The sequence below is a fragment of the Diachasma alloeum genome, unplaced genomic scaffold (assembly GCF_001412515.2).
Source record: "Diachasma alloeum isolate Michigan unplaced genomic scaffold, Dall2.0 Dall_scaffold_00871, whole genome shotgun sequence".
Classification (NCBI taxonomy): domain Eukaryota; kingdom Metazoa; phylum Arthropoda; class Insecta; order Hymenoptera; family Braconidae; genus Diachasma; species Diachasma alloeum.
This window is the reverse complement of record NW_021680992.1, coordinates 24114-42985: the sequence shown is the minus strand read 5'-3', so window position 1 is coordinate 42985 and position 18872 is coordinate 24114. Positions and strand designations below refer to the sequence as shown.

General features: G+C 37.3%; 1 protein-coding gene across 1 annotated transcript; it reads left to right on the top strand.

The window, feature by feature from the left end:
* Positions 1-5814: 5814 nt before the first annotated feature.
* On the top strand, positions 5815-17331 carry LOC107045071. Its single transcript, XM_015267200.1, has 7 exons — positions 5815-6054; positions 7339-7509; positions 8220-9362; positions 12853-13623; positions 14080-14254; positions 15300-15657; positions 16755-17331. Exons 1-7 carry the CDS (start codon positions 5815-5817, stop codon positions 17113-17115), a joined length of 3219 nt encoding a protein of 1072 aa, XP_015122686.1. The 3' UTR covers positions 17116-17331.
* Positions 17332-18872: the final 1541 nt, after the last annotated feature.

Genomic DNA, 18872 nt, shown 5'->3' with positions numbered 1-18872 from the left:
CCCGGAGAATCGTGAACAAATCCTCGTTAATCAATTATTCAATCGATTCCATCCAATCAATTTCGGCGTTTGTTCCCCGAAAAAAAACCTGAAATCCCAGTTCACTTTACAGTCCTCCGGATGCCCGGCTATGTAATATGTAAACAGTAGTTACGGACGGTGGAAGGTCCGGTTTGAGTGAGAATGAGTCACTGCCGGTGCTACCCCACCGGTGCCAACAGCATCCCCGAAAGTGGTAAGGTACGTATATAAGATTGGTGATCGCCCGGTAAAAGCTCAGAGTGGAGAGACCGTTCAAACGGTTTCAGTGTCCGTGGAGAAAGTGTTTTTTTTAAAGGAATACAAGAGTGAAGATATAAACAGGCTCGGACGCACACTAGTGATTGAGGTATCAAGCTACATTCGTATACATTCGTTATTTTTAATACATTCGTTACTGAAATTGTGAAATTAAATTGAATCATTGATAATGATTAATTTAATCAATTACTTGGTTCAGTAGCGAAGTGGTAATGGTGGTAACGGTTCAAGTCGATTTTGACTATTGGCCATTTTTCATTGAATATCTCGGAAGCTAAGGGAGATAGCTAAATTTTTGTCAATACCTTTTTTGTAGCAGATAATTTGCGCTAGAAAAAGGGTTATTACGAAAATTTCGTTATCTCCTTTAGATTCGGAGATATTCTTCAAAAACTCAACTAGGAGATAAGTCGACTTAAACCGTTTTACCGATTCACTACTGAATTAGGTGGTTAAAAATATCTAAGTATCTTTTACAGTTTAGTACATCAAATTTGTCAATTAAATTGCGGGAGAAAAATTTAAAAAATCGTGAATATTCAGCGTCATTCAAATTACATTTCGAACAAAATTATTGTTTTTTCTTAAATATTCGCTGTTTATAAATAAATAAATAATTGAAATTATTTAAACTTTCAAAAACCATATTTTTTAAGGCATGAAATCGATTTATGGGAACATTCTAAATATGAATAAATTTGTAACGATTCGGGACAAATGATCTTTATGATGAAAAATAGATTCCTATCGTAATGTTTATACATTATTGATGAGAAATGCTGGTAATTTAAAAAAAATTGGAATTTTTCAATTATTTCATCAATTTTCTTCTAAAAGAGAACTTTCTAATTTTTTTCAGATTTTCAAAATGTTTTCTAACGGTTGAATATCGGGATTCAAATTCAGACCTGCAAATTTAAATAATAGAATCATTATAAAATGTCCGGAAACTTGGGGTCAAATCAAGTTCAAATGAAAGCTCTGATGTTTAACTATTAAAACAGAAAAGTATTTCACTGGAGAAAAAATAGCCAAAATACTTGGATATCTTGAAGTCCTCTAAATTTTCTTTCCAATTTGTTTTCAATAGAAAAACAGAAAAATTCAACTTCATTATTTTAATTGTTTCAATTGTTAAATTAATTTTTCGTCTCCTCATTTTCAATTAGGAATTTGATGTAACGAGAATTGTATGATTAATTATCAGAAAATTATCGTTTTAAACGTGAAATTTTAATTTTTATAAACATTCGTAACTGAAATTGTATAATCATGGATAATCAATTATAATCAGGCAATGAAGGAGTTGATTAATTGATCTAAATTATTTTTATAGTTCCCTAGCGAAGCGGTAAAACGGTTTAAATAAAAATTACCTTTTTGAGCGGTAAAAATTATTATCATCATCTTAGAATTCGATTTTTACAAAACCGGGAGGCGAAGACTGAGAAATTCTGGACTGCAATAAATTTTATAATCATTGTTTAGTACTCTGAATAGAATTCCAATTAAAATGGTATTTAGTGAGCACAGAAACTCAGAATTATTAAATCACTTATTGAAATTGTTTTCAGGAATAAGATTTTATCACTTTCATCAATTCAATTGTTAAAGTAATTTCTATTCACCTGATTTCTAATTAAAAATGTAATGGAATAATGAATGATTGAATAATTGTCGGAAAGTTGATGTTTTCAGTGTGAAATGTAAAATCGAAAAAAAATTGCAAACATAAAAAAATCTTGTTTTGCGGAGAGTGGAATCGAATTTTCATGTTGACAAGTAGATAAAGATCGACGCGTCTGATTAGTGCCATTCTGGGGTCTCGCAGACACCCACGCACTCTTCGCTCAGCGCGAGAAACTTTCTCTCCTCCGGGTACCGATCAGTGACGACCCATTGTGTGTTAATGCCAGCCAATAATTCACCGAAGTCTGAGAAACCTCGAGGTCATCCCCCGTGACCCACAAATATTTCCCGGTTTATTGTCATTATCATTGGAAAAAACGCGATTATTTAATTTGTCATGAAGTGAGTAACTGCGAACTAAACTGAGAAAAAAATTAGAGAAAAATACACTAAGAAGACAAATGTTTTTTGAAAAATAAGTCTTTAATTGTATCAAAAGAAATTCATGACGGTAAAATTATCAAACACACAATATCTCACCCTAAAAAAAAATCTTACGCCAAGAAATTTTATTCTTGTCATGTGGGTAATTGCGCCGAAACTGTAAAATTTACCCTGCATTCCATCAAAAATTATCCTGTGAATAATTTTCGTGACTGATTGCTCAATATTGCTTCCCTTCGTCCCCACGACTTTCTAATGGGTGCAAGAAAAAAATACCCTTCCTGTGTGGGAAATTCTACTGTACCGGAGAATAATTCAGTAGCAAAGTGGTAAAACGGATTAAGTCGACTTACCTCCCAGTTGAGTTTCTGAGGAATATTTCCGAATCTAAGGGAGATAGCGAATTTTTCGTAATTACATTTGTTGTAGCTCTTAATCGGCTTTGCAAAAAAGGTTATAATACAAATCTTGCTATCTCCCTTAGATTCCGAGATATTCATTGAAAACTGGTCAATAGTCAAAATTGACTTTTATCGTTTTACCACTTGACTACTGAATTCATCCACAGATTTTGTGGGTAATTTTTACCCAACTTTTCTCCCCATATAATCACAGTAATTCTTGTCTTCCGGTGATCCTGACACTGGTTACACTAATAGTTTTTATTTTTACATCGTGCGATGAGTAATGATGATATAATTAAATTAAGTAATCAGACTTGAGATCTTGACTTAGTTTTAAAATTCTGTTTATTTATTCAAATTTTATCGCGGATTACGGAGAATTCGATTTCTCGTTACGTAACTGCTTTCACTGTGTCCAAAATAATGATCAAAATAAATATGATCGTGAAGGGGTCACGTGTCGTCACTGGGTATCATAATGTTTCACCGGTCAAACGACTTTCTCCAACTTCCTCTCACTTTCGTTCAGCGCGGAGGATTCGAAGACAAAGGGATTCCTTCCTCCCGTCTGATACAGTTTAAACTCTGTCCAAATGTTTTATTTTTTCCTCAAGACGAGACACTAAAAAATTTTCTCCTTAAATTATTGAGAATTACTCGTTAATTTGTTCATCACATGACCGTATTTTTATCGTAAAACCGAGATGTCAATAAATGTGAATGTAAAATTCACCTTGAAATCGCTGGGAGAAAGGTGAGATGCACTTTCACGGAAAGATTTTGTTTGTGAAACTGATGCGGAGGAAATTTCCGCAAAAATTCATCGTAAAATTCGAATTTAACACTCGACAGATAATTAAATCTGAAGTATACTTTTAGCACTCAGTTGAGTTAATTTCTCTTTTGCAAAGAAATCACGTGCGAGAACGTTAAGTGCCAAAAGCAATTGATTTTTATTTCAATATACATAATACAATTCATTGGCTGGAATTGTTTCTAACAAAATTGTTCAGCTGAAATTTTCTAGAATTTTCTTGTTCAATTTTTATAGAAAATATCTGTAGGAAAGAGTTGGGTAAAACATCTTCTTATCTTTAATGATCAATAATTTGAGAGCGATAGACTGATATTTTCCGATTGAAATTTCATTTTGAGGTATTTTTTTAAACTTCAAAATGAGGCTTGATTCATCCTAATTTAATTCTATTCATTAAACTAATTGTATTAATTGTTGTTCTGCTAAATATTCTTACACTGAGAGAAAAAATTTGTTCTGCCGAAACACTATATGTTGCACGTGAGAAAATTTGATGGAGGGGAATAGATTTACTTGAGGGAAATTAACCAACTTGATAGAACGAAATTTAATATCTTTCACAAAAATTAAATTTTTGTCGTGATCATCAGAAATATCCGTAGAAGAATTCAAACTGTTCGCAGGAAAAAATATAATGTGTTGGACAACAATCATTTGACCTGAGAGAACTCCATAGGTTTATACCATAGAAAGAATTGACGAGGAATGAATTTTTTTTTCCCAAACAAAAAATTGTCCACTCAAAATTATTTAGTTTTGCCAATAACGCGGTCGAAAAAATTTAATAGAAAAACCTAGCGAATCGGTTTGAAAAAAAAAAGTGCGGAAAAACGCTTTAATTTTTCAATTAAATATGCGGAACATCAGTAGAAATCCAATAGAATTTCTAAACGAATGCACTCACTGTCGACCCAACGATCGGTCGACAATCATTACTTTTGTAATATTTTGTAATATTATTAGAATTTGCGCCTTTCTATTACTACGGTTATTTCATCTTAATTGAGATTGGAAAATAATAAAATAATTAATAAATTAAATTTTCGATTAACGATTGAGTAAAGAATTCTAAATTTCATAAAAGGATTTTTTCGATTAGACAAGTAATTATCAATCTCCTGACACGATTACTGGTCGATAGATTATTTCGGAATTCGAATATTCGATTGATGATTACTTTGGTAATTGAAAATTGTTGTGTAATGTTATCAGTTAAACACAAGTTAAATTTAACTCATTTTGAAAGCGATGATTATTCCGATCTCTGCTCAGTCCTTAATTCAGTAGAGAAGTGGTAAAACGGTACAAGTCAATTTTGACTATTGACCTGTTTTCAATGAATATGTCGGAATCTAAGGGAGATAGCAAAATTTTTGTTATAACTGTTTTTGTAGAGCCGATTGAGAGCTACAACAAATGTAATTACACAAATTTCGCTATCTCCCTCAGAGTCCGAAATATTCCTCAAATTCCTCAGTCAGTATTATCTAAATTAAATTTCGCAAAATATTGATATTTTTTCAAACATTTCCCTCTTATAAATAAAGAATAAAACTTGTTTGCAAAACGGTGGATCATTTTTTATGAGGTGTCAAAAAAATTCTTGATTTTTTCCCATCTAATGAAAAAAAATTCAGATTTGAATCTTTGATTACAACGGAAATGTTGATTTTCACATAAGAAAATTGATTAAATCCTGATTTTTAAACATTTCTTCTTTGAAAACCCAAAAAGATAATTAAATTGAGAAAAAAATTAGAATTCCGAATCTAATTGAGTTTTCTGCAATTTTTTCGCAATTTTTAATAATCTTTGAATTTACCATAAGGGTAGAGCTACTTTAAACCGCTTTACCACTTCGCTACTGAATTAATTTTGGAACCTGATGTATATCACATATGGTGCCCCACATCACTTTGAAAGTTTCAAAATTAAAATTTGAACAATGCCATTGTCATGATTTTTATGTCAAACAGAAGTGAAAATGTGACATGAGATCAGAGTCGAAAATACCCGAAGAAAGCGGCTGAAATGGGAAAGTCCTACTTCCGCACTTACTTTCGAGGTCTGACTATCTCAAATTTGCGTGATAGATCAAGAATATTGCCTCCCACATGTCTGCTGCTGCTTATTCAATGAATCCCCCCACGCAATTTTGAAACAATTCAGGGTTGAATATAATTTTGAATTATTTTAATTTGATTATTCTGTTGCAGAAAAATGTGGGTCATTTTCTTGATAGGTCTCTTGACTCAGGGCCTGGCGACACAGGTCTCGTATGGCTCGAAGAGCTCGTCAGTATCATCGAGCGAACCAAAAACCCAGTGGTCGTGGCAAGAGCCTACGGCGGAAGCCAGTAATGATGACGCCTCCTTCCACCCTTTGAGTTTTTCCGCTGGAAATGCTAATATTCAGTCCGGATCCAGTGGAGTTGCGCAAGCACTTCCAGACCAACACTCGGTAATTAATAAGAGCCTGAAGTAATATAGAGTATCGTAGATTCCTCGCACGACAAAATTTCATTGAAAAATTTAGCGAGTTCGATAGAAAATTGTATTACTGTTAAAAAAATTTGGCTGAATTTCCCTGAAAAATACCTTCAGTTCGATCTACGGGGAAAAAATTGAGAGAATTTCAAGTTTCTCTGAAAATTCAAGTGAAATTCCATTTTTTTTAGCGTCAAGAAGACGAAAATTCCACAATTTACATGAATTTTCAAGGGAAAATGAAAACTGCTGAATTTCCTCGAATTTTTAGGGAATTCTTTTGAAATTCTTAGAATCCCCGGTTTTCCGGGTTTTTCAGTAATTTTCCCGGAATAATTAAACTGAAATTTACAGTTCCCACGAATTTTCCATGAAATTATAAATTTTCGATGAGAAAATTCCTTGAAATTTCCGTAGAAAATTTTTAACAGCATAGTTCTTCGCCGTTTTTACTGATGAATCGCGCAGGTATAGTGTGCGTTATTCATACGAAATATCCAACAGAAAATATTTGATGAAAAAAATCAGTAGAATTTCATCTTTCTAGACAAAATGTTTTTATTGTGACATTTTCTAGCTTTCTGCAATCTATTTTTTTTCTCTTTTCATTATTTTTTATTAAACCCTTCTATTAAAAAAAAGCGCAGATGAGCTGTGAAATTTTTCCATAGAATTGGGCAAAAACCAATAGAAAATTCAATAGCGAGATTTTTCTAGCGAATTCGCTGGGTTCTTCTATTAAATTTTTTCGTATTTTTTTCGTTTGATGAAGAGCTACGAAGCAACATTTCTAATCATTCTGAGATTCAAAATCATGTCTACAGAGAGCAAAATTTCTTAGCAAAATTCATGTGCTAAGCACTATAAACGAGTCACAATCCGCACACTTGGAAAAATTATTGTGTAGCACCAGAAATATTCTCGGGCATCAAAAAAAAAATTACGATGCTTTCAATAATTTTGCCACAATAATTTTTTCAAGTGTGCAAGCTGAGAATCGTTTATAGTGCTAGTACATGAATTTTTCCAGAAAATTTTTCTCAGCGTGTAATGAATTTGGCCTGAATTCACATAGCGTTGAGGGTGTCATTAGCATTCAATAATGACAAGTGAAATTCAATTTGTCTTCGACAATACAAAAACTTCTGCCCCAACTAGTCTTTTATCATAGTCATCTTTCTTGAGATAATTCAATATCTGGAACATGCCTCAGTAAAGAAATCCAATGGAGTTCAAATAACCGATTCATTTGATCCAGGTCGACCGGACAGTCGATGATATTCTGGTTTCCTACCGACAGGGACGCAACCTACCTGGATACGATGATTTGTACGCAGACTCAGAGGTCAAGAACATCCTCCAAGTTGGTAACGACACGATAGCGCGTTCCTACATCCAGGACAAGCTCTGTTCCCTCGGTCTCATGAACGTAAGTATTTTCCAGCGTAACAAATCACTTAAAAGGGGAAAATAAAGAAATAGAAACCTGAAAACGTGAAAATTAAAAACCCTCGACGAAAATGGTGTTAACTGACTGATGTATAAAAACAGAAATTGGGAAATTGCTTTTGTCACAATATGGCCAATATATTCTTACCAATAAATTAGCAATTTGCTTCCAAATTAAATTTCTATGACAATGCATTTTTTTAAACACAACTTCAATTTTAAAGATTAAAATCTGACGTAAATTTTGAACGAAAGTGACTATAAACAAAAACATTCTGATTGAGTTGTGTTCCATCGGCAGTCCCACACTATTGATAATAATTAATCCAGAAGTGCAAAAATAACACTCGCCGAAGGCGACTACGACCCTCTCAGAAAATTAAGCTAAAAAATTGCAGGCGGCTGTATCTTCAATACAGCTGTACTTGTATATGGATACGTCCATGGTCTTTCCTTCTTTCTCGAATTTCCTAGAAACTCCATGAATTTTTTCGAAATTTCAAGAAACTTCTCGAATTGCCTCGAAATGCCCAGAATTTTCTAGACTTCCGATAGATGGCGCTGCACACAAGGACAGTTTTCCAAAATGACCCCCCATATTGAAACCATAGACGTCAAAAATGAAGATAATTCCCAAAAAATTAAAAGCCAACCACTTACCTCAAATTTCAACCTTCTCTAACATTTCAGTGTGAAAACCTGGAAGGCAGACGTCCCTACTACGCCCCCCACCGTGACATCCACCCGCAGGAGGTCATCTACGCGCAACCAGTCACAATAAAACCAGTAGGACGTCCTCTCCCCGCAATTCCAGTCCGAAAACCCGTGGGCTACGGTCCCCCGAAACCAGTGCCCGTGCCCCCGGGCTTCGGTTCCGGCCCCTTCCACTCAGGTCCCCCAGGTCACGGATTCTCCGGTCCACCGCCATCCTTCTCAGGCCCCGTATCCAGCTACCCCGGACCCTACCAATCCTACAAGAAGCCCCCCCACTTCATCAACAACAAACCCATCTACGAGGACACTGGACTCGACGGCGAATACGACTTTATCCCCGAGAATAAACACGACTTCCTCGAGAAGAAACAAGTGCTTCCGCCAACTGCTGGAATTCAACAACACGTGCATCATCACTACCATCACGGTGACGACAAGACTGCCTCGGTGATAACCGGCACACCAGGATTGGCGGGACCAATCCTCGGCCCGGGACCAATCGGCGGAAATTACGGCTACGGTAATGGCGGGACATACGGACAGCAGTACAATGACTTCGATGAGTACAAGAAGACATTCAAAATTAAGGAAACACCTGGGGGTAACAGTCTGGACCCCATCGAGAGCACCTCCAGTTACGCAAATAAATACCCAATCTATGAGAAGCCCAAGAGGGATTCCTTCTTCAACGGCAAAGGATTCGGAAGCAGCGAAGGAACTGGAAAGGTTCTCACTGGAGGATTCGGAAGTAATGGCTTCAGTGGTTTTAATGGTGACAATGGCTTCTCCTCGTCGAACTACGATGATTGTGTCTGCGTACCCTACGACCAGTGCGCTGCCATCGATCACGCTGGCCGTAAAGACGATCTCTTCCTTCCCATTGACCCCAGGAATACCGGAAAGAACATTGACGCAGAAGCGGAAGACATCGTTGTGACTGATGCCAACGGTGGAATGAGTGTCGTTCGGGTTCCCAAAGGTGTCAATGCTACTGAGCAAGCTGACCAGAAGAAGGAATCTGACGACAAGAAGAATGACGGAGGCAAAAGGCAGAAGAGAGAGGCAAAAGCTGAGGCCAAGAGCGGGGGACCAACTGATAAAGCAGCCCTCGCGCAATCTGTAAGTTGGAGTTTCACTCTTTATCCTCTTGCTGTTTCCTAATAACTTTGATCTAACACTTCAATACTCCACAATTTCGGAATATTTATTTTGGGGATGAATCATTGATGAAGTGGTGAACCGCGATGAGACTGTTTTGGAATGCAGTGATCTTGGGAGATGTAAGAGAATCTTCCGGTAATTTTCCTGCCACACTGAGAAAAAGTTCAATGGTAATTTTAACTACAAGGGAATTGTTCAAAGAAATTATATTTACAGTAACAATAAACTTTGTAGATTAAACTAGGATTCATCGTTCGATTTACTATGTCAAATAGTGTCATCAACATTATGATGTAATTTTCACTTTAATGTAATAGTTGAATCTACAATGTTTATTGTTACCGTAAGTATTATTTTTTTGACAATTTTCTTGTAGTTGAAATTACCATTGAAATTTCTATCAGTGCATTTCGTTACGGTTTGCCGCTTTACAACAGAAATGAATTTTCTGGGCTTTCTGGTAATGACCCCCTAACACCCTTGAGAACCTGGACCTCCGATCGAACGTTCCCTCCCTCTCTCTCAAAGCTTTGCCTGTTGCACTGTCTCTTTCATGTCCAAATAATTGTTTCCCGCTGTCTCTAGAATATTCAAATGATGGGATGAAATTTATTGGTCTGTGCGGTCCCAAGGAAAACTCCGGGTCAAAGAAGTTCAAATTTTTTTTAAGGCCCTTTTGGGTCCTCTTTTCGGGTCTCATTTCGGCACTCTATCCAACCCTGTGCAGGGGACTGTGGATTCTACACTGTACCGCGTTCGCACTCCTATAGAACACTCCTATAGAATATAGGATTAGCATGGGAAACCACAGGACATCCATGCCGGTACAGGCGGTTACTCTATTAGCAACCTCCCGCTCGCCGGAGCCTTCCGTTGAAAAATTCGGTTCCACGGGGAATCGAACTCACAACCTTTCGCGCACTAGACTTGTGTCTAGCCCACTCGGCCACTTTTTTTTTTTTTGATTAACCAAATTTTTATTCTGAAAACAGTTATTATTTACATATATACATATCTTACAAACTAGTCTCAAAAAACTTTTATGAAAAATATTGTTGAATACGTAAACTTTGGTCCCGTGGGGACTCTCGAGTTTAATTAGTATCTTAAGTATAATAAAATGGTTACATAACAGAGTATTGTTTCTTTCACTTTTTTCAGCATAACTGAATTTCGTATCATTTTTTGTGCTAAAAAAAATATTAATAAATTTTGCATGTGTGAAAAAAAAGTACTAGAAAATCGCGGCAAATTTTACTATACGAGAGGCAATCGTGGAGCGAAATTGTAATTCAGTAGAAAATACCTTTTTCGCTCCGACAGGTGAAAAATAGGGTTTTAACTTCGGGAGGTAAAATACAGAACCCTTACACACGCAATTCCACACGTGGACACGGTATCCGGATATTTTTTCCCCGGAAAATTGTTCTCCATCATTTTTTATTTGCAATTTCTATATTGTTTTTATTTTATTCGTCTGGATGGTAAATGGTGATCCACCCCCCGGGTAGTGGTTATCACTACACGGAGAGAAATTTTTGATAAAAATTATCCTACCGTTGTATAAAAGTGTAGCATGAGTCATCGTTTCCTCATTTCTATCCCGAAATTTAGTAAAAATTGATGTATGATGATCAAATTTTCTTCTATGTTAGAGACACTTTATCCTGATAAAATGAAAAATTACCGTGCCGGTAAAGTAAAAATTACTGTACCGATAGGATAAAATTTACCAACCGTTCTAGAATTTTTCGTTGTTATCTACATAAAAATTATTGGACTGGAAGGGTAAAATTTATTGTGTCAGGATAAAATGCTTCACCTTAAAGCATTATGATCTTCGCCTTAAAGCTATTGTTGATACCTACAATCGCGATGACGATTATAAATATCTGAAAAACATTGATAACATCCTATCATTTTGAATTAATATTGATTTACATTTTTCACGCGGACTTCGAATTGGGATGCGGTTCTCGAATTTCAGATTTCATATTATTCGATGCGTTGTGACATCTATTTAATAATCTTCTTTTTCTTTAAATATCTTCATGACACTACAATTTGTGTTTATTCGCTTCTTATTGTGGTTTTTTTTTATTTGGGGATGGTTTTTGGAATTTTTTGGGAAGTTCATGTTTTTGGGGAACGATTTTCCGGGGAACATTTCTCCTAGAACCAATTTCCCAAGTCAGCAGGGGATAATTCACTGTTTTCTCGCACTTTCTGCCCCGATATAGACAAAAAAAGACTTAGAAAGGGATTTCGCCCCACGATTCCATGACTTGTTTCACAATTTCTCTCTATTTTTGTTCTGCGTGTATTGGCGATCACAACGTTGATGTGAGAGCCGCCAAGTGGTCTCTAAACTAACCACTCTTGGCGGCCAACCACTAACATGACTGGGTTCTCCTTGATCTCATTGGTTGAGCCCTATTATTGGTTCCCTCCTAGGGATATCATTGGTTGGCCCCCAAGATGAGTCAGTTCAGAGATCACGTGATGGCCCCCAAATCTAAATTGCGATCGCGAATACGGAGCCATCATCAGGGGTACAAATTAATAAATACCACCGCAGCAGATGAACACGGACGAAAAAATTTAATATAAAAACCTATCGAATTCGTTGGAAAATTTTATTGAATTTCTATTGAACTGTTCAAATAGTCTTTGGCCGATTCTATTAAAATGTTCAATAGAAAATATTCAGTAGAAAAAGTCAATAGAATTCAATTTTTCTGTATAACCTATTCTATTGAGATATTTTCTATAGAATTTCCTCGGGTTAAATTTTCTAAGTTTCTTCGTTTGATTTTCTTGATGAGAAGAAAAGAAAAATAGAATGAAAAAAACTTAGAAAATTTGAGTGGAGCAAATTCTACAGACAATATATGAAAAGAATAAGTTGTATAGAAAAACCGAATTCTGTTGACTTTTTCTACTGAATTTATTCTCTTGAACATGTCAATAGAATCAGCCAAAAACTAATAGAAAGTTTGATAGAAATTTAATAGAATTTTCTAACGAATTCGGTAGGTTTTTCTATTCACTTTTTTCGTGCGTGAAAAAAAAAATCACATCAATCAGTAACATATTAATAAACTATGGCAATGATACATTATCCTCAAACAAAAATGAGAGCAATCACCGGATAGACCAATAAATTTCATCTCCCCGATTCTCGGTCCCAACACCGTCAAGACATTAAAACGAGAGAAACTATGATGACAAAATGAAGAAGTCGTCCGGTCATTTCTGATGTTCTCCAGTGTCACCCAAGTATCAATAGCCCCCTGTCAGTGTCACTTCGAGTCCCAGTCTGAGAAGAGGTCCATGGAATCCGAGGCATTCAACAAAACCCCGTAGTTATCTAACAACCGTCCTAATCCCGCGTTAAACTTACCAAGTGGACCTTGGATCTCAAGCAAGCTGCTGTGACTCTTTGCAGCGATTGCTGGGTAACATTGACTCGTCGAAGCTCAATGTCAAACCGACCTGGGGAGTGAGTTTTGGTTTGCCACAGGGTGGCGGAGGATACCCGGTGAATCCATACGGTGAAAATCCCCTGCAAAGCCCATACGGAGGCTACGGTAGCGGTGGAAATGGTCTCAATCTGGGATTAGTATCGGTGAATCCACTGGTTGCACTTCAAGTTGGGAAAGACGATTATGGGGAGAAAGTTATAAAACCGTTCGTTAATCTTCACGTGACGCCCAATCAGGGAATTGTCAACAAGTTCACCGATCTCTTGGCTCACAAGAAGCAACAGTTGCTGGGTGGATACGGGCAATACCCAGGGTATCCTGGATATGGTCATTACGCTCCACATCATCATGGACCACATTACGAGAGGCCTCAGCAGCATTTTCACCAGCATCAACACCAACACCAGTACCAACGTCCTGGCTGGCTTGGGACCACCGGAAACTACGGAGGAAATTATGGGGGAAACTATTACAGCAATTATCCGGAAAATTATGGAAATTATCCTGGAAATTACGCTGGCCATCACGGGCAATATCACGGCTACAATGGCTACAATCGAAATGATGAGGATTACGATTATTCGGATCTGTCTGACTACAGTGACTACGCGAGGAGCAGAAAATTCAACGGCACTGGGGCGAGGGGACAGAGTGGGAACGATCAGGACAGAGGTAGCAAAGTGGCATTCAGAGATAGAAAGAGACGTGACGTTGGAGAGGTGAATGTTCAGGAGGTAAGGGATAATTTGTCCACATTTCGGATCATCTGGGACACAGCTCACAACGATAAAGGACTGTTGACTTCAGACAGAAATAAACAAACGTCCATCTGATTGTGATGATCATTGACTGGATCACTGGGTTTAGTCATGAGCTTCAGAAAAGACCAACGACTATTTTTCATATTTTACGCTTCATATTTTCACTTTCATTACGCTGAATTATTCTCCCAGACTTTCTCGCTTTCTATCTAAGCGTAGGTAATTTCATGTCATGATGACGACTTGACTCTGCATTTTTCTACCCTCATTTTAATGATTAAGTAGTAGTAATATGGCTCTTATGGCTTTCTAAGCGGGTTTCTTCGCTTTGAAGGATGAATTACTGACTTTTGTAAAAGGATGTTTAATTATGGAGAATTTGCATGGTAGGCGAGGAGGTAATTGATGGCGCTTATTTTCGGTTAATAGAGGCAATTTGGGAGACCACCGGTGTGTGGACCACGTCATGTTTGCTGCAGAAGAAATCAGCTTCATCCCGGCAGCTTAAATCGCCCCAAATCTGGACAGTGTGGAGTCAGAAATGGACAGGGAGTCAATGGACGTATCAAGACTCCAGTTTACATTGATGGAGACTCTGAATTCGGTAATTAACTTCAGCAATCGGAAATTGACTTTAGTTGGAGATCAGCTTTTGGTTCATTATTTTAGAGATAATGACATTTTCATAATGATTTTTTTTAACACAACGAAATTTGGGGTAATCGTTCTCTAAATTTTGGTGGGAGATTTTTTTTTTGACAATATCTTTCGAAACTTGAAGTGAGATATACAAGAAGATCATTCAGTTTCAGGTTTCGATATTGTCTTTCCTCAAGAAATTAATTTTCTCAAAGACACTGGGTTGTTTTCGCACTTTTAGATTGATAATTATCGAAGTTCTTTCGTCCGATTACTCTTCGTTTAACGTCAGTTCGTCCAATTATATTTTCAGTCTAATTTTTTCCGTCCAATTATTTTTTTCCATTTTTTGTCTACTCTAATTTTTGTTGAATTGCTTTAAAAAATGCATTCGGGGAATCATGTGATTGATTTATGAACAAGATTACAAGTGACAATAAACTTTTCTCTGAAATTATTTCGTTTGTAGAAAGGAAATCACAATTGATAATTTTCGACACACTTTTCTCTAAAAATATCTTTGAACATTTGAAGAATTTTAGAGTGTTCTTTTTCCATTGTATTTCCATCTCATTCTTTATTGACGACTAGGCTTTCCGTTTACTTATCGTGCGAAACCCGCTGTTCGACAGGGTTTATATCGAGATCGCGTATACGTTATTCTGGTTTCGTGTCGTTATCAATGAGTAATTGGATTTTGGTTCCTCAGATTTGTGTTCATATTTACCTGTGTTTATAGTGTGTTTATGTCGTTTTTCGGATCATTGTTCCTTGAGTTTTTGATATAGGTCGATTTGGACGAAAAATCATAGAACGAATGGTTGTTTGGACCAAATGACCCCCAATCGATTATCAATAACACTAAACTGCCAATTGACAAACTCAACCAGAATGTTTATATTCACATCAACTTTCGTTTAGAATTTATCTCAGATTTTAATGTTTAAAACTCAATTTATGTTTGTAAACTTTAAATGAAACTGATTTCAATACAAAATTATTATTCACAGGTGAATACCCTTGGCAAGTGGCAATTCTGAAGAAAGATCCCTCGGAAAGTGTTTACGTATGCGGTGGTACATTGATCTCCCCAAGACACATCCTCACAGCTGCCCACTGTGTCAAGACTCACTCGAGTCACGATCTTCGCGCTCGTCTGGGCGAATGGGACGTCAATCACGATGTTGAATTCTATCCATATATCGAGAGGGACATCGTCAACGTTTTCGTTCATCCCGAGTTCTACGCTGGAACTTTGTACAACGATATCGCAATTCTGAAGCTCGATCACGATGTTGACTTTGAGAGAAATCCACACATCAGCCCGGCTTGTTTGCCTGATAAATTCGATGAGTTTGCGGGAACTAGGTGAGTTAGTCGATCATGAATGCCGCAATAGCAATAGGGAACTTACATGAAGAACTTAGGGAACTTACTCAATTCTTTCCAATTCTTCTATTCACACATTCTTCATAACATATGGATAGCTACACTGAGAAAATTATGGAGAAATATTGCCTAGATGTCTTATGATAATTAATTGAAAATCAGTCGTTTTCGAGGCCAATTTTTTGGTTATGACGTCACGAAGACGGTCAGGTAACACTTCATTGGTTGAAAAAGAAGAGAGTGGGGAGTTGTCGTCCTCCATTGGCCGGGGCGGACCCCAAAGGACTCCCCATAGAAACATTTGGCATGGAGTTGCGATATTTCTCTACGTTATTCTCTAGAGTGTTTAGACGTCTTTCGTATGAAAACAAAAATTTATATAAAAATTTATGTACAGAAATAATTCGTATAGAAGTATCCGAATATCATATACGAAAATCCTATAGAATTTCTGTACCCAATCCGCCCAGAAAATTGTTATACGATTTTTCATCACGCTGTGACGAAAAGTGAACTTTGGTGTCTAAAAGTCCAATTTCCAAAAAATTTCAAAAAAATGTTTTTTAGCTCGTAGGATTATATCACTCGCCTTCGGCTCGTGATATAAATCTCCCACTCGCCAAAAAACACTTTTTTGCACTCGTTACGAAATATACTATTTTCATCTTGTATCATCTTCTCTCAATGAGGTGCATATTTGCCAGACTTGGCGACTTGTCGCCAAAATATCTGGCAACAGAATTCAATTGAAAAATATTTAAATAAATTAATAATAATTAGAAAAAAGCCGTTAGAAGGGCGGAGATGGGTCATCCGACGTTAAAGTGAATCAACTTCGACGAAAAGTGCCGGAACTCCCGGTAGCTCAATAGGTAGAGCACCAGACCGGTAATCTGAAGGTCGCGAGTTCAAACCTCGCTCGGGCATTCCTCAATTTTTTCCGAAATTGATTCACAAATATCATAGTTGCCAGACTTGTCGCCAAAATATCTGGCAACAGAGATGAGGTGACTAAGTTCTTGAAGGAACGATCATGTAATGGTGATGGAACACTGAATATTTTCTATCCCCTGTAGATGTTGGACAACAGGCTGGGGCAAAGATGCCTTCGGGGACTTTGGCAAGTACCAAAACATCCTGAAGGAAGTGGATGTGCCTGTTATCAGCAACCAAGTGTGTGAGAACCAGATGAGAAGAACCAGATTAGGGCCCACCTTCAATCTCCACCCAGGATTCGTCTGCGCTGGTGGTGAGGACGGAAAGGACGCTTGCAAGGGCGATGGAGGTGGTCCCATGGTCTGCGAACGCCACGGTGTTTGGCAACTCGCTGGAGTCGTCTCCTGGGGCATTGGCTGTGGACAGCCAGGTGTACCTGGTGTCTACGCACGTGTCTCCCATTATCTCGACTGGATCAGACAAGTCACTGGACAGTACTGAGAATAATGAGATGACAATTGATTTTTCTATTTTATTTATTTATCGACGGTTACCAGGAGTCCCGGAGATATATGAACAATACTATTTAAGTTGAATAACTTATTGTATATAATTAATCATCTTTTCTCTTCGACGTGATTTGATGGAATGCCTAGGAACGATTGTTCATTATTCTTATAATATGTAGTGAGTTTACTGTTTTATAATTCGGATTCATTCCGGAGTGACGAGTAATGCATTTTCTTTGCAATTTGTCTCAGAGAATTATTGAATAAACCATTTGTCAAATCGAAATGTGAAACAAGTGAAAAATTACTCTACCTTATTGTCGCAATATAGTTAATAGCTTTTTGCTAATGCTAATGAAACACTTGGAGGCGCCAGAAATGTCGAAAGAAAAAATTTCCATTTTCACCTGAGGCCAGCACGTATGAACGCTGGTAAGGCTAGATTAATTCGCCTGACCATGCACTTTGAATTCAATTTGAATAACTTAATATGAAATTTAATATTTATATTAACATGGCTTTTGAGGGAAAGGTGCCGTTTGCAGACACCCGTTCAACTATGTGAGCATACATTTTATTATATGAGATGACTCGGAGATTTTTAAATTCATTAATAGCAGTCCAGGAAAAAAAAAGAAACACCGTTTATATTATTGGGGCGTTGTGGGGTTCATACCAGCCGCATGCCCATCGCGAACCCTGGGTCATGCTAAGTGCTGGTAGGGCTAGATTAATTCGTCTTACCATGCACTTTGAATTTAATTTGAATAACTTAATATAAAATTTAATATTTATATTAACATGCCTTTAGAGGGAAAGGTGGCGTTTGGGACACTCGTTTATCTATGTGAGCATCCATTTTATTGTATGAGATGACTCAGAGAGGTTTAAATTCATAAATAGGAACCCAGGAAAAAAAAGAAACCGTTTATATTATTGGGGCGTTGTGGGGTTCATACCAGCCGCGTCCCCGTCGCGAACCCTGGGTCATGCTAAGTGCTGCTAGGGCTAGATAGGGCTCTATCCAAAACCGCCGTAATATTTTGGCTCATTATCCTGCGTTTTTTAGGTTTCATGGCCGCTGAAGGAATNGCTAAGTAAAGGGCGATACTATCGTCAGTGTCGTCTTTCCTCGAGCGTTGAAGGTAAGAATAAGTTCTTTTTTTAGGACATTTTGAGTCCCCTTTTTGAGTCTCATTTCGGCACTCTATCTATGGATTCTACAATGTAGCGCATTTGCACCCTGGCGGATGAGTCCGAGACCTATCCGAGAGTAGCTCCGACACTCGGAATGGACACTCATTCGACTCTCGGATTTTCGGAGGTTAGGGCGCCAAAGTTCAGTAAAGACTCTCGTCCGAGAGTGCATCCGAGAGTTGTTTATGCCTTCACAAATCAATTTGTTTATTAATTAAGGGTGCATTAGATAAGTTGAAAATCCTTTGTGGATCCAATGTAGGTAGAGAGGGTAATTGAGGGTCCCTTGAACATTGCTGAAAGCAGTCTCGGATCAAGTCTCGGACGAGAGCAGAGATACGAGAGTGGTTAAGTAATTGGCAAATTAATTATTTAATCATTTCCGATTAGTTAGAGGGGCTTTGAGTAGCAAGAAAAACATTTTTGGAGCGTCTATCGGTGGACGGGGTATGCGAAGGTCCCTTAAACATTGCTGAAAGCAGTCTCGGACGAGAGTAGCGATACGAGAGTGGTTTAGTAATTAACAAATGAGTTTGTTAATTATTTTTTATT

Bases quoted from the DNA above. Each gene is read 5' to 3' on its own strand.
- LOC107045071 (XM_015267200.1), top strand. From the start codon at position 5,815: ATGTGGGTCATTTTCTTGATAGGTCTCTTGACTCAGGGCCTGGCGACA. The intron at 13,624-14,079 runs GTAAGGGATAAT...TTCGGTTAATAG, and splicing joins GAGAGGTGAATGTTCAGGAG to AGGCAATTTGGGAGACCACC. The intron at 15,658-16,754 runs GTGAGTTAGTCG...TATCCCCTGTAG, and splicing joins GATGAGTTTGCGGGAACTAG to ATGTTGGACAACAGGCTGGG.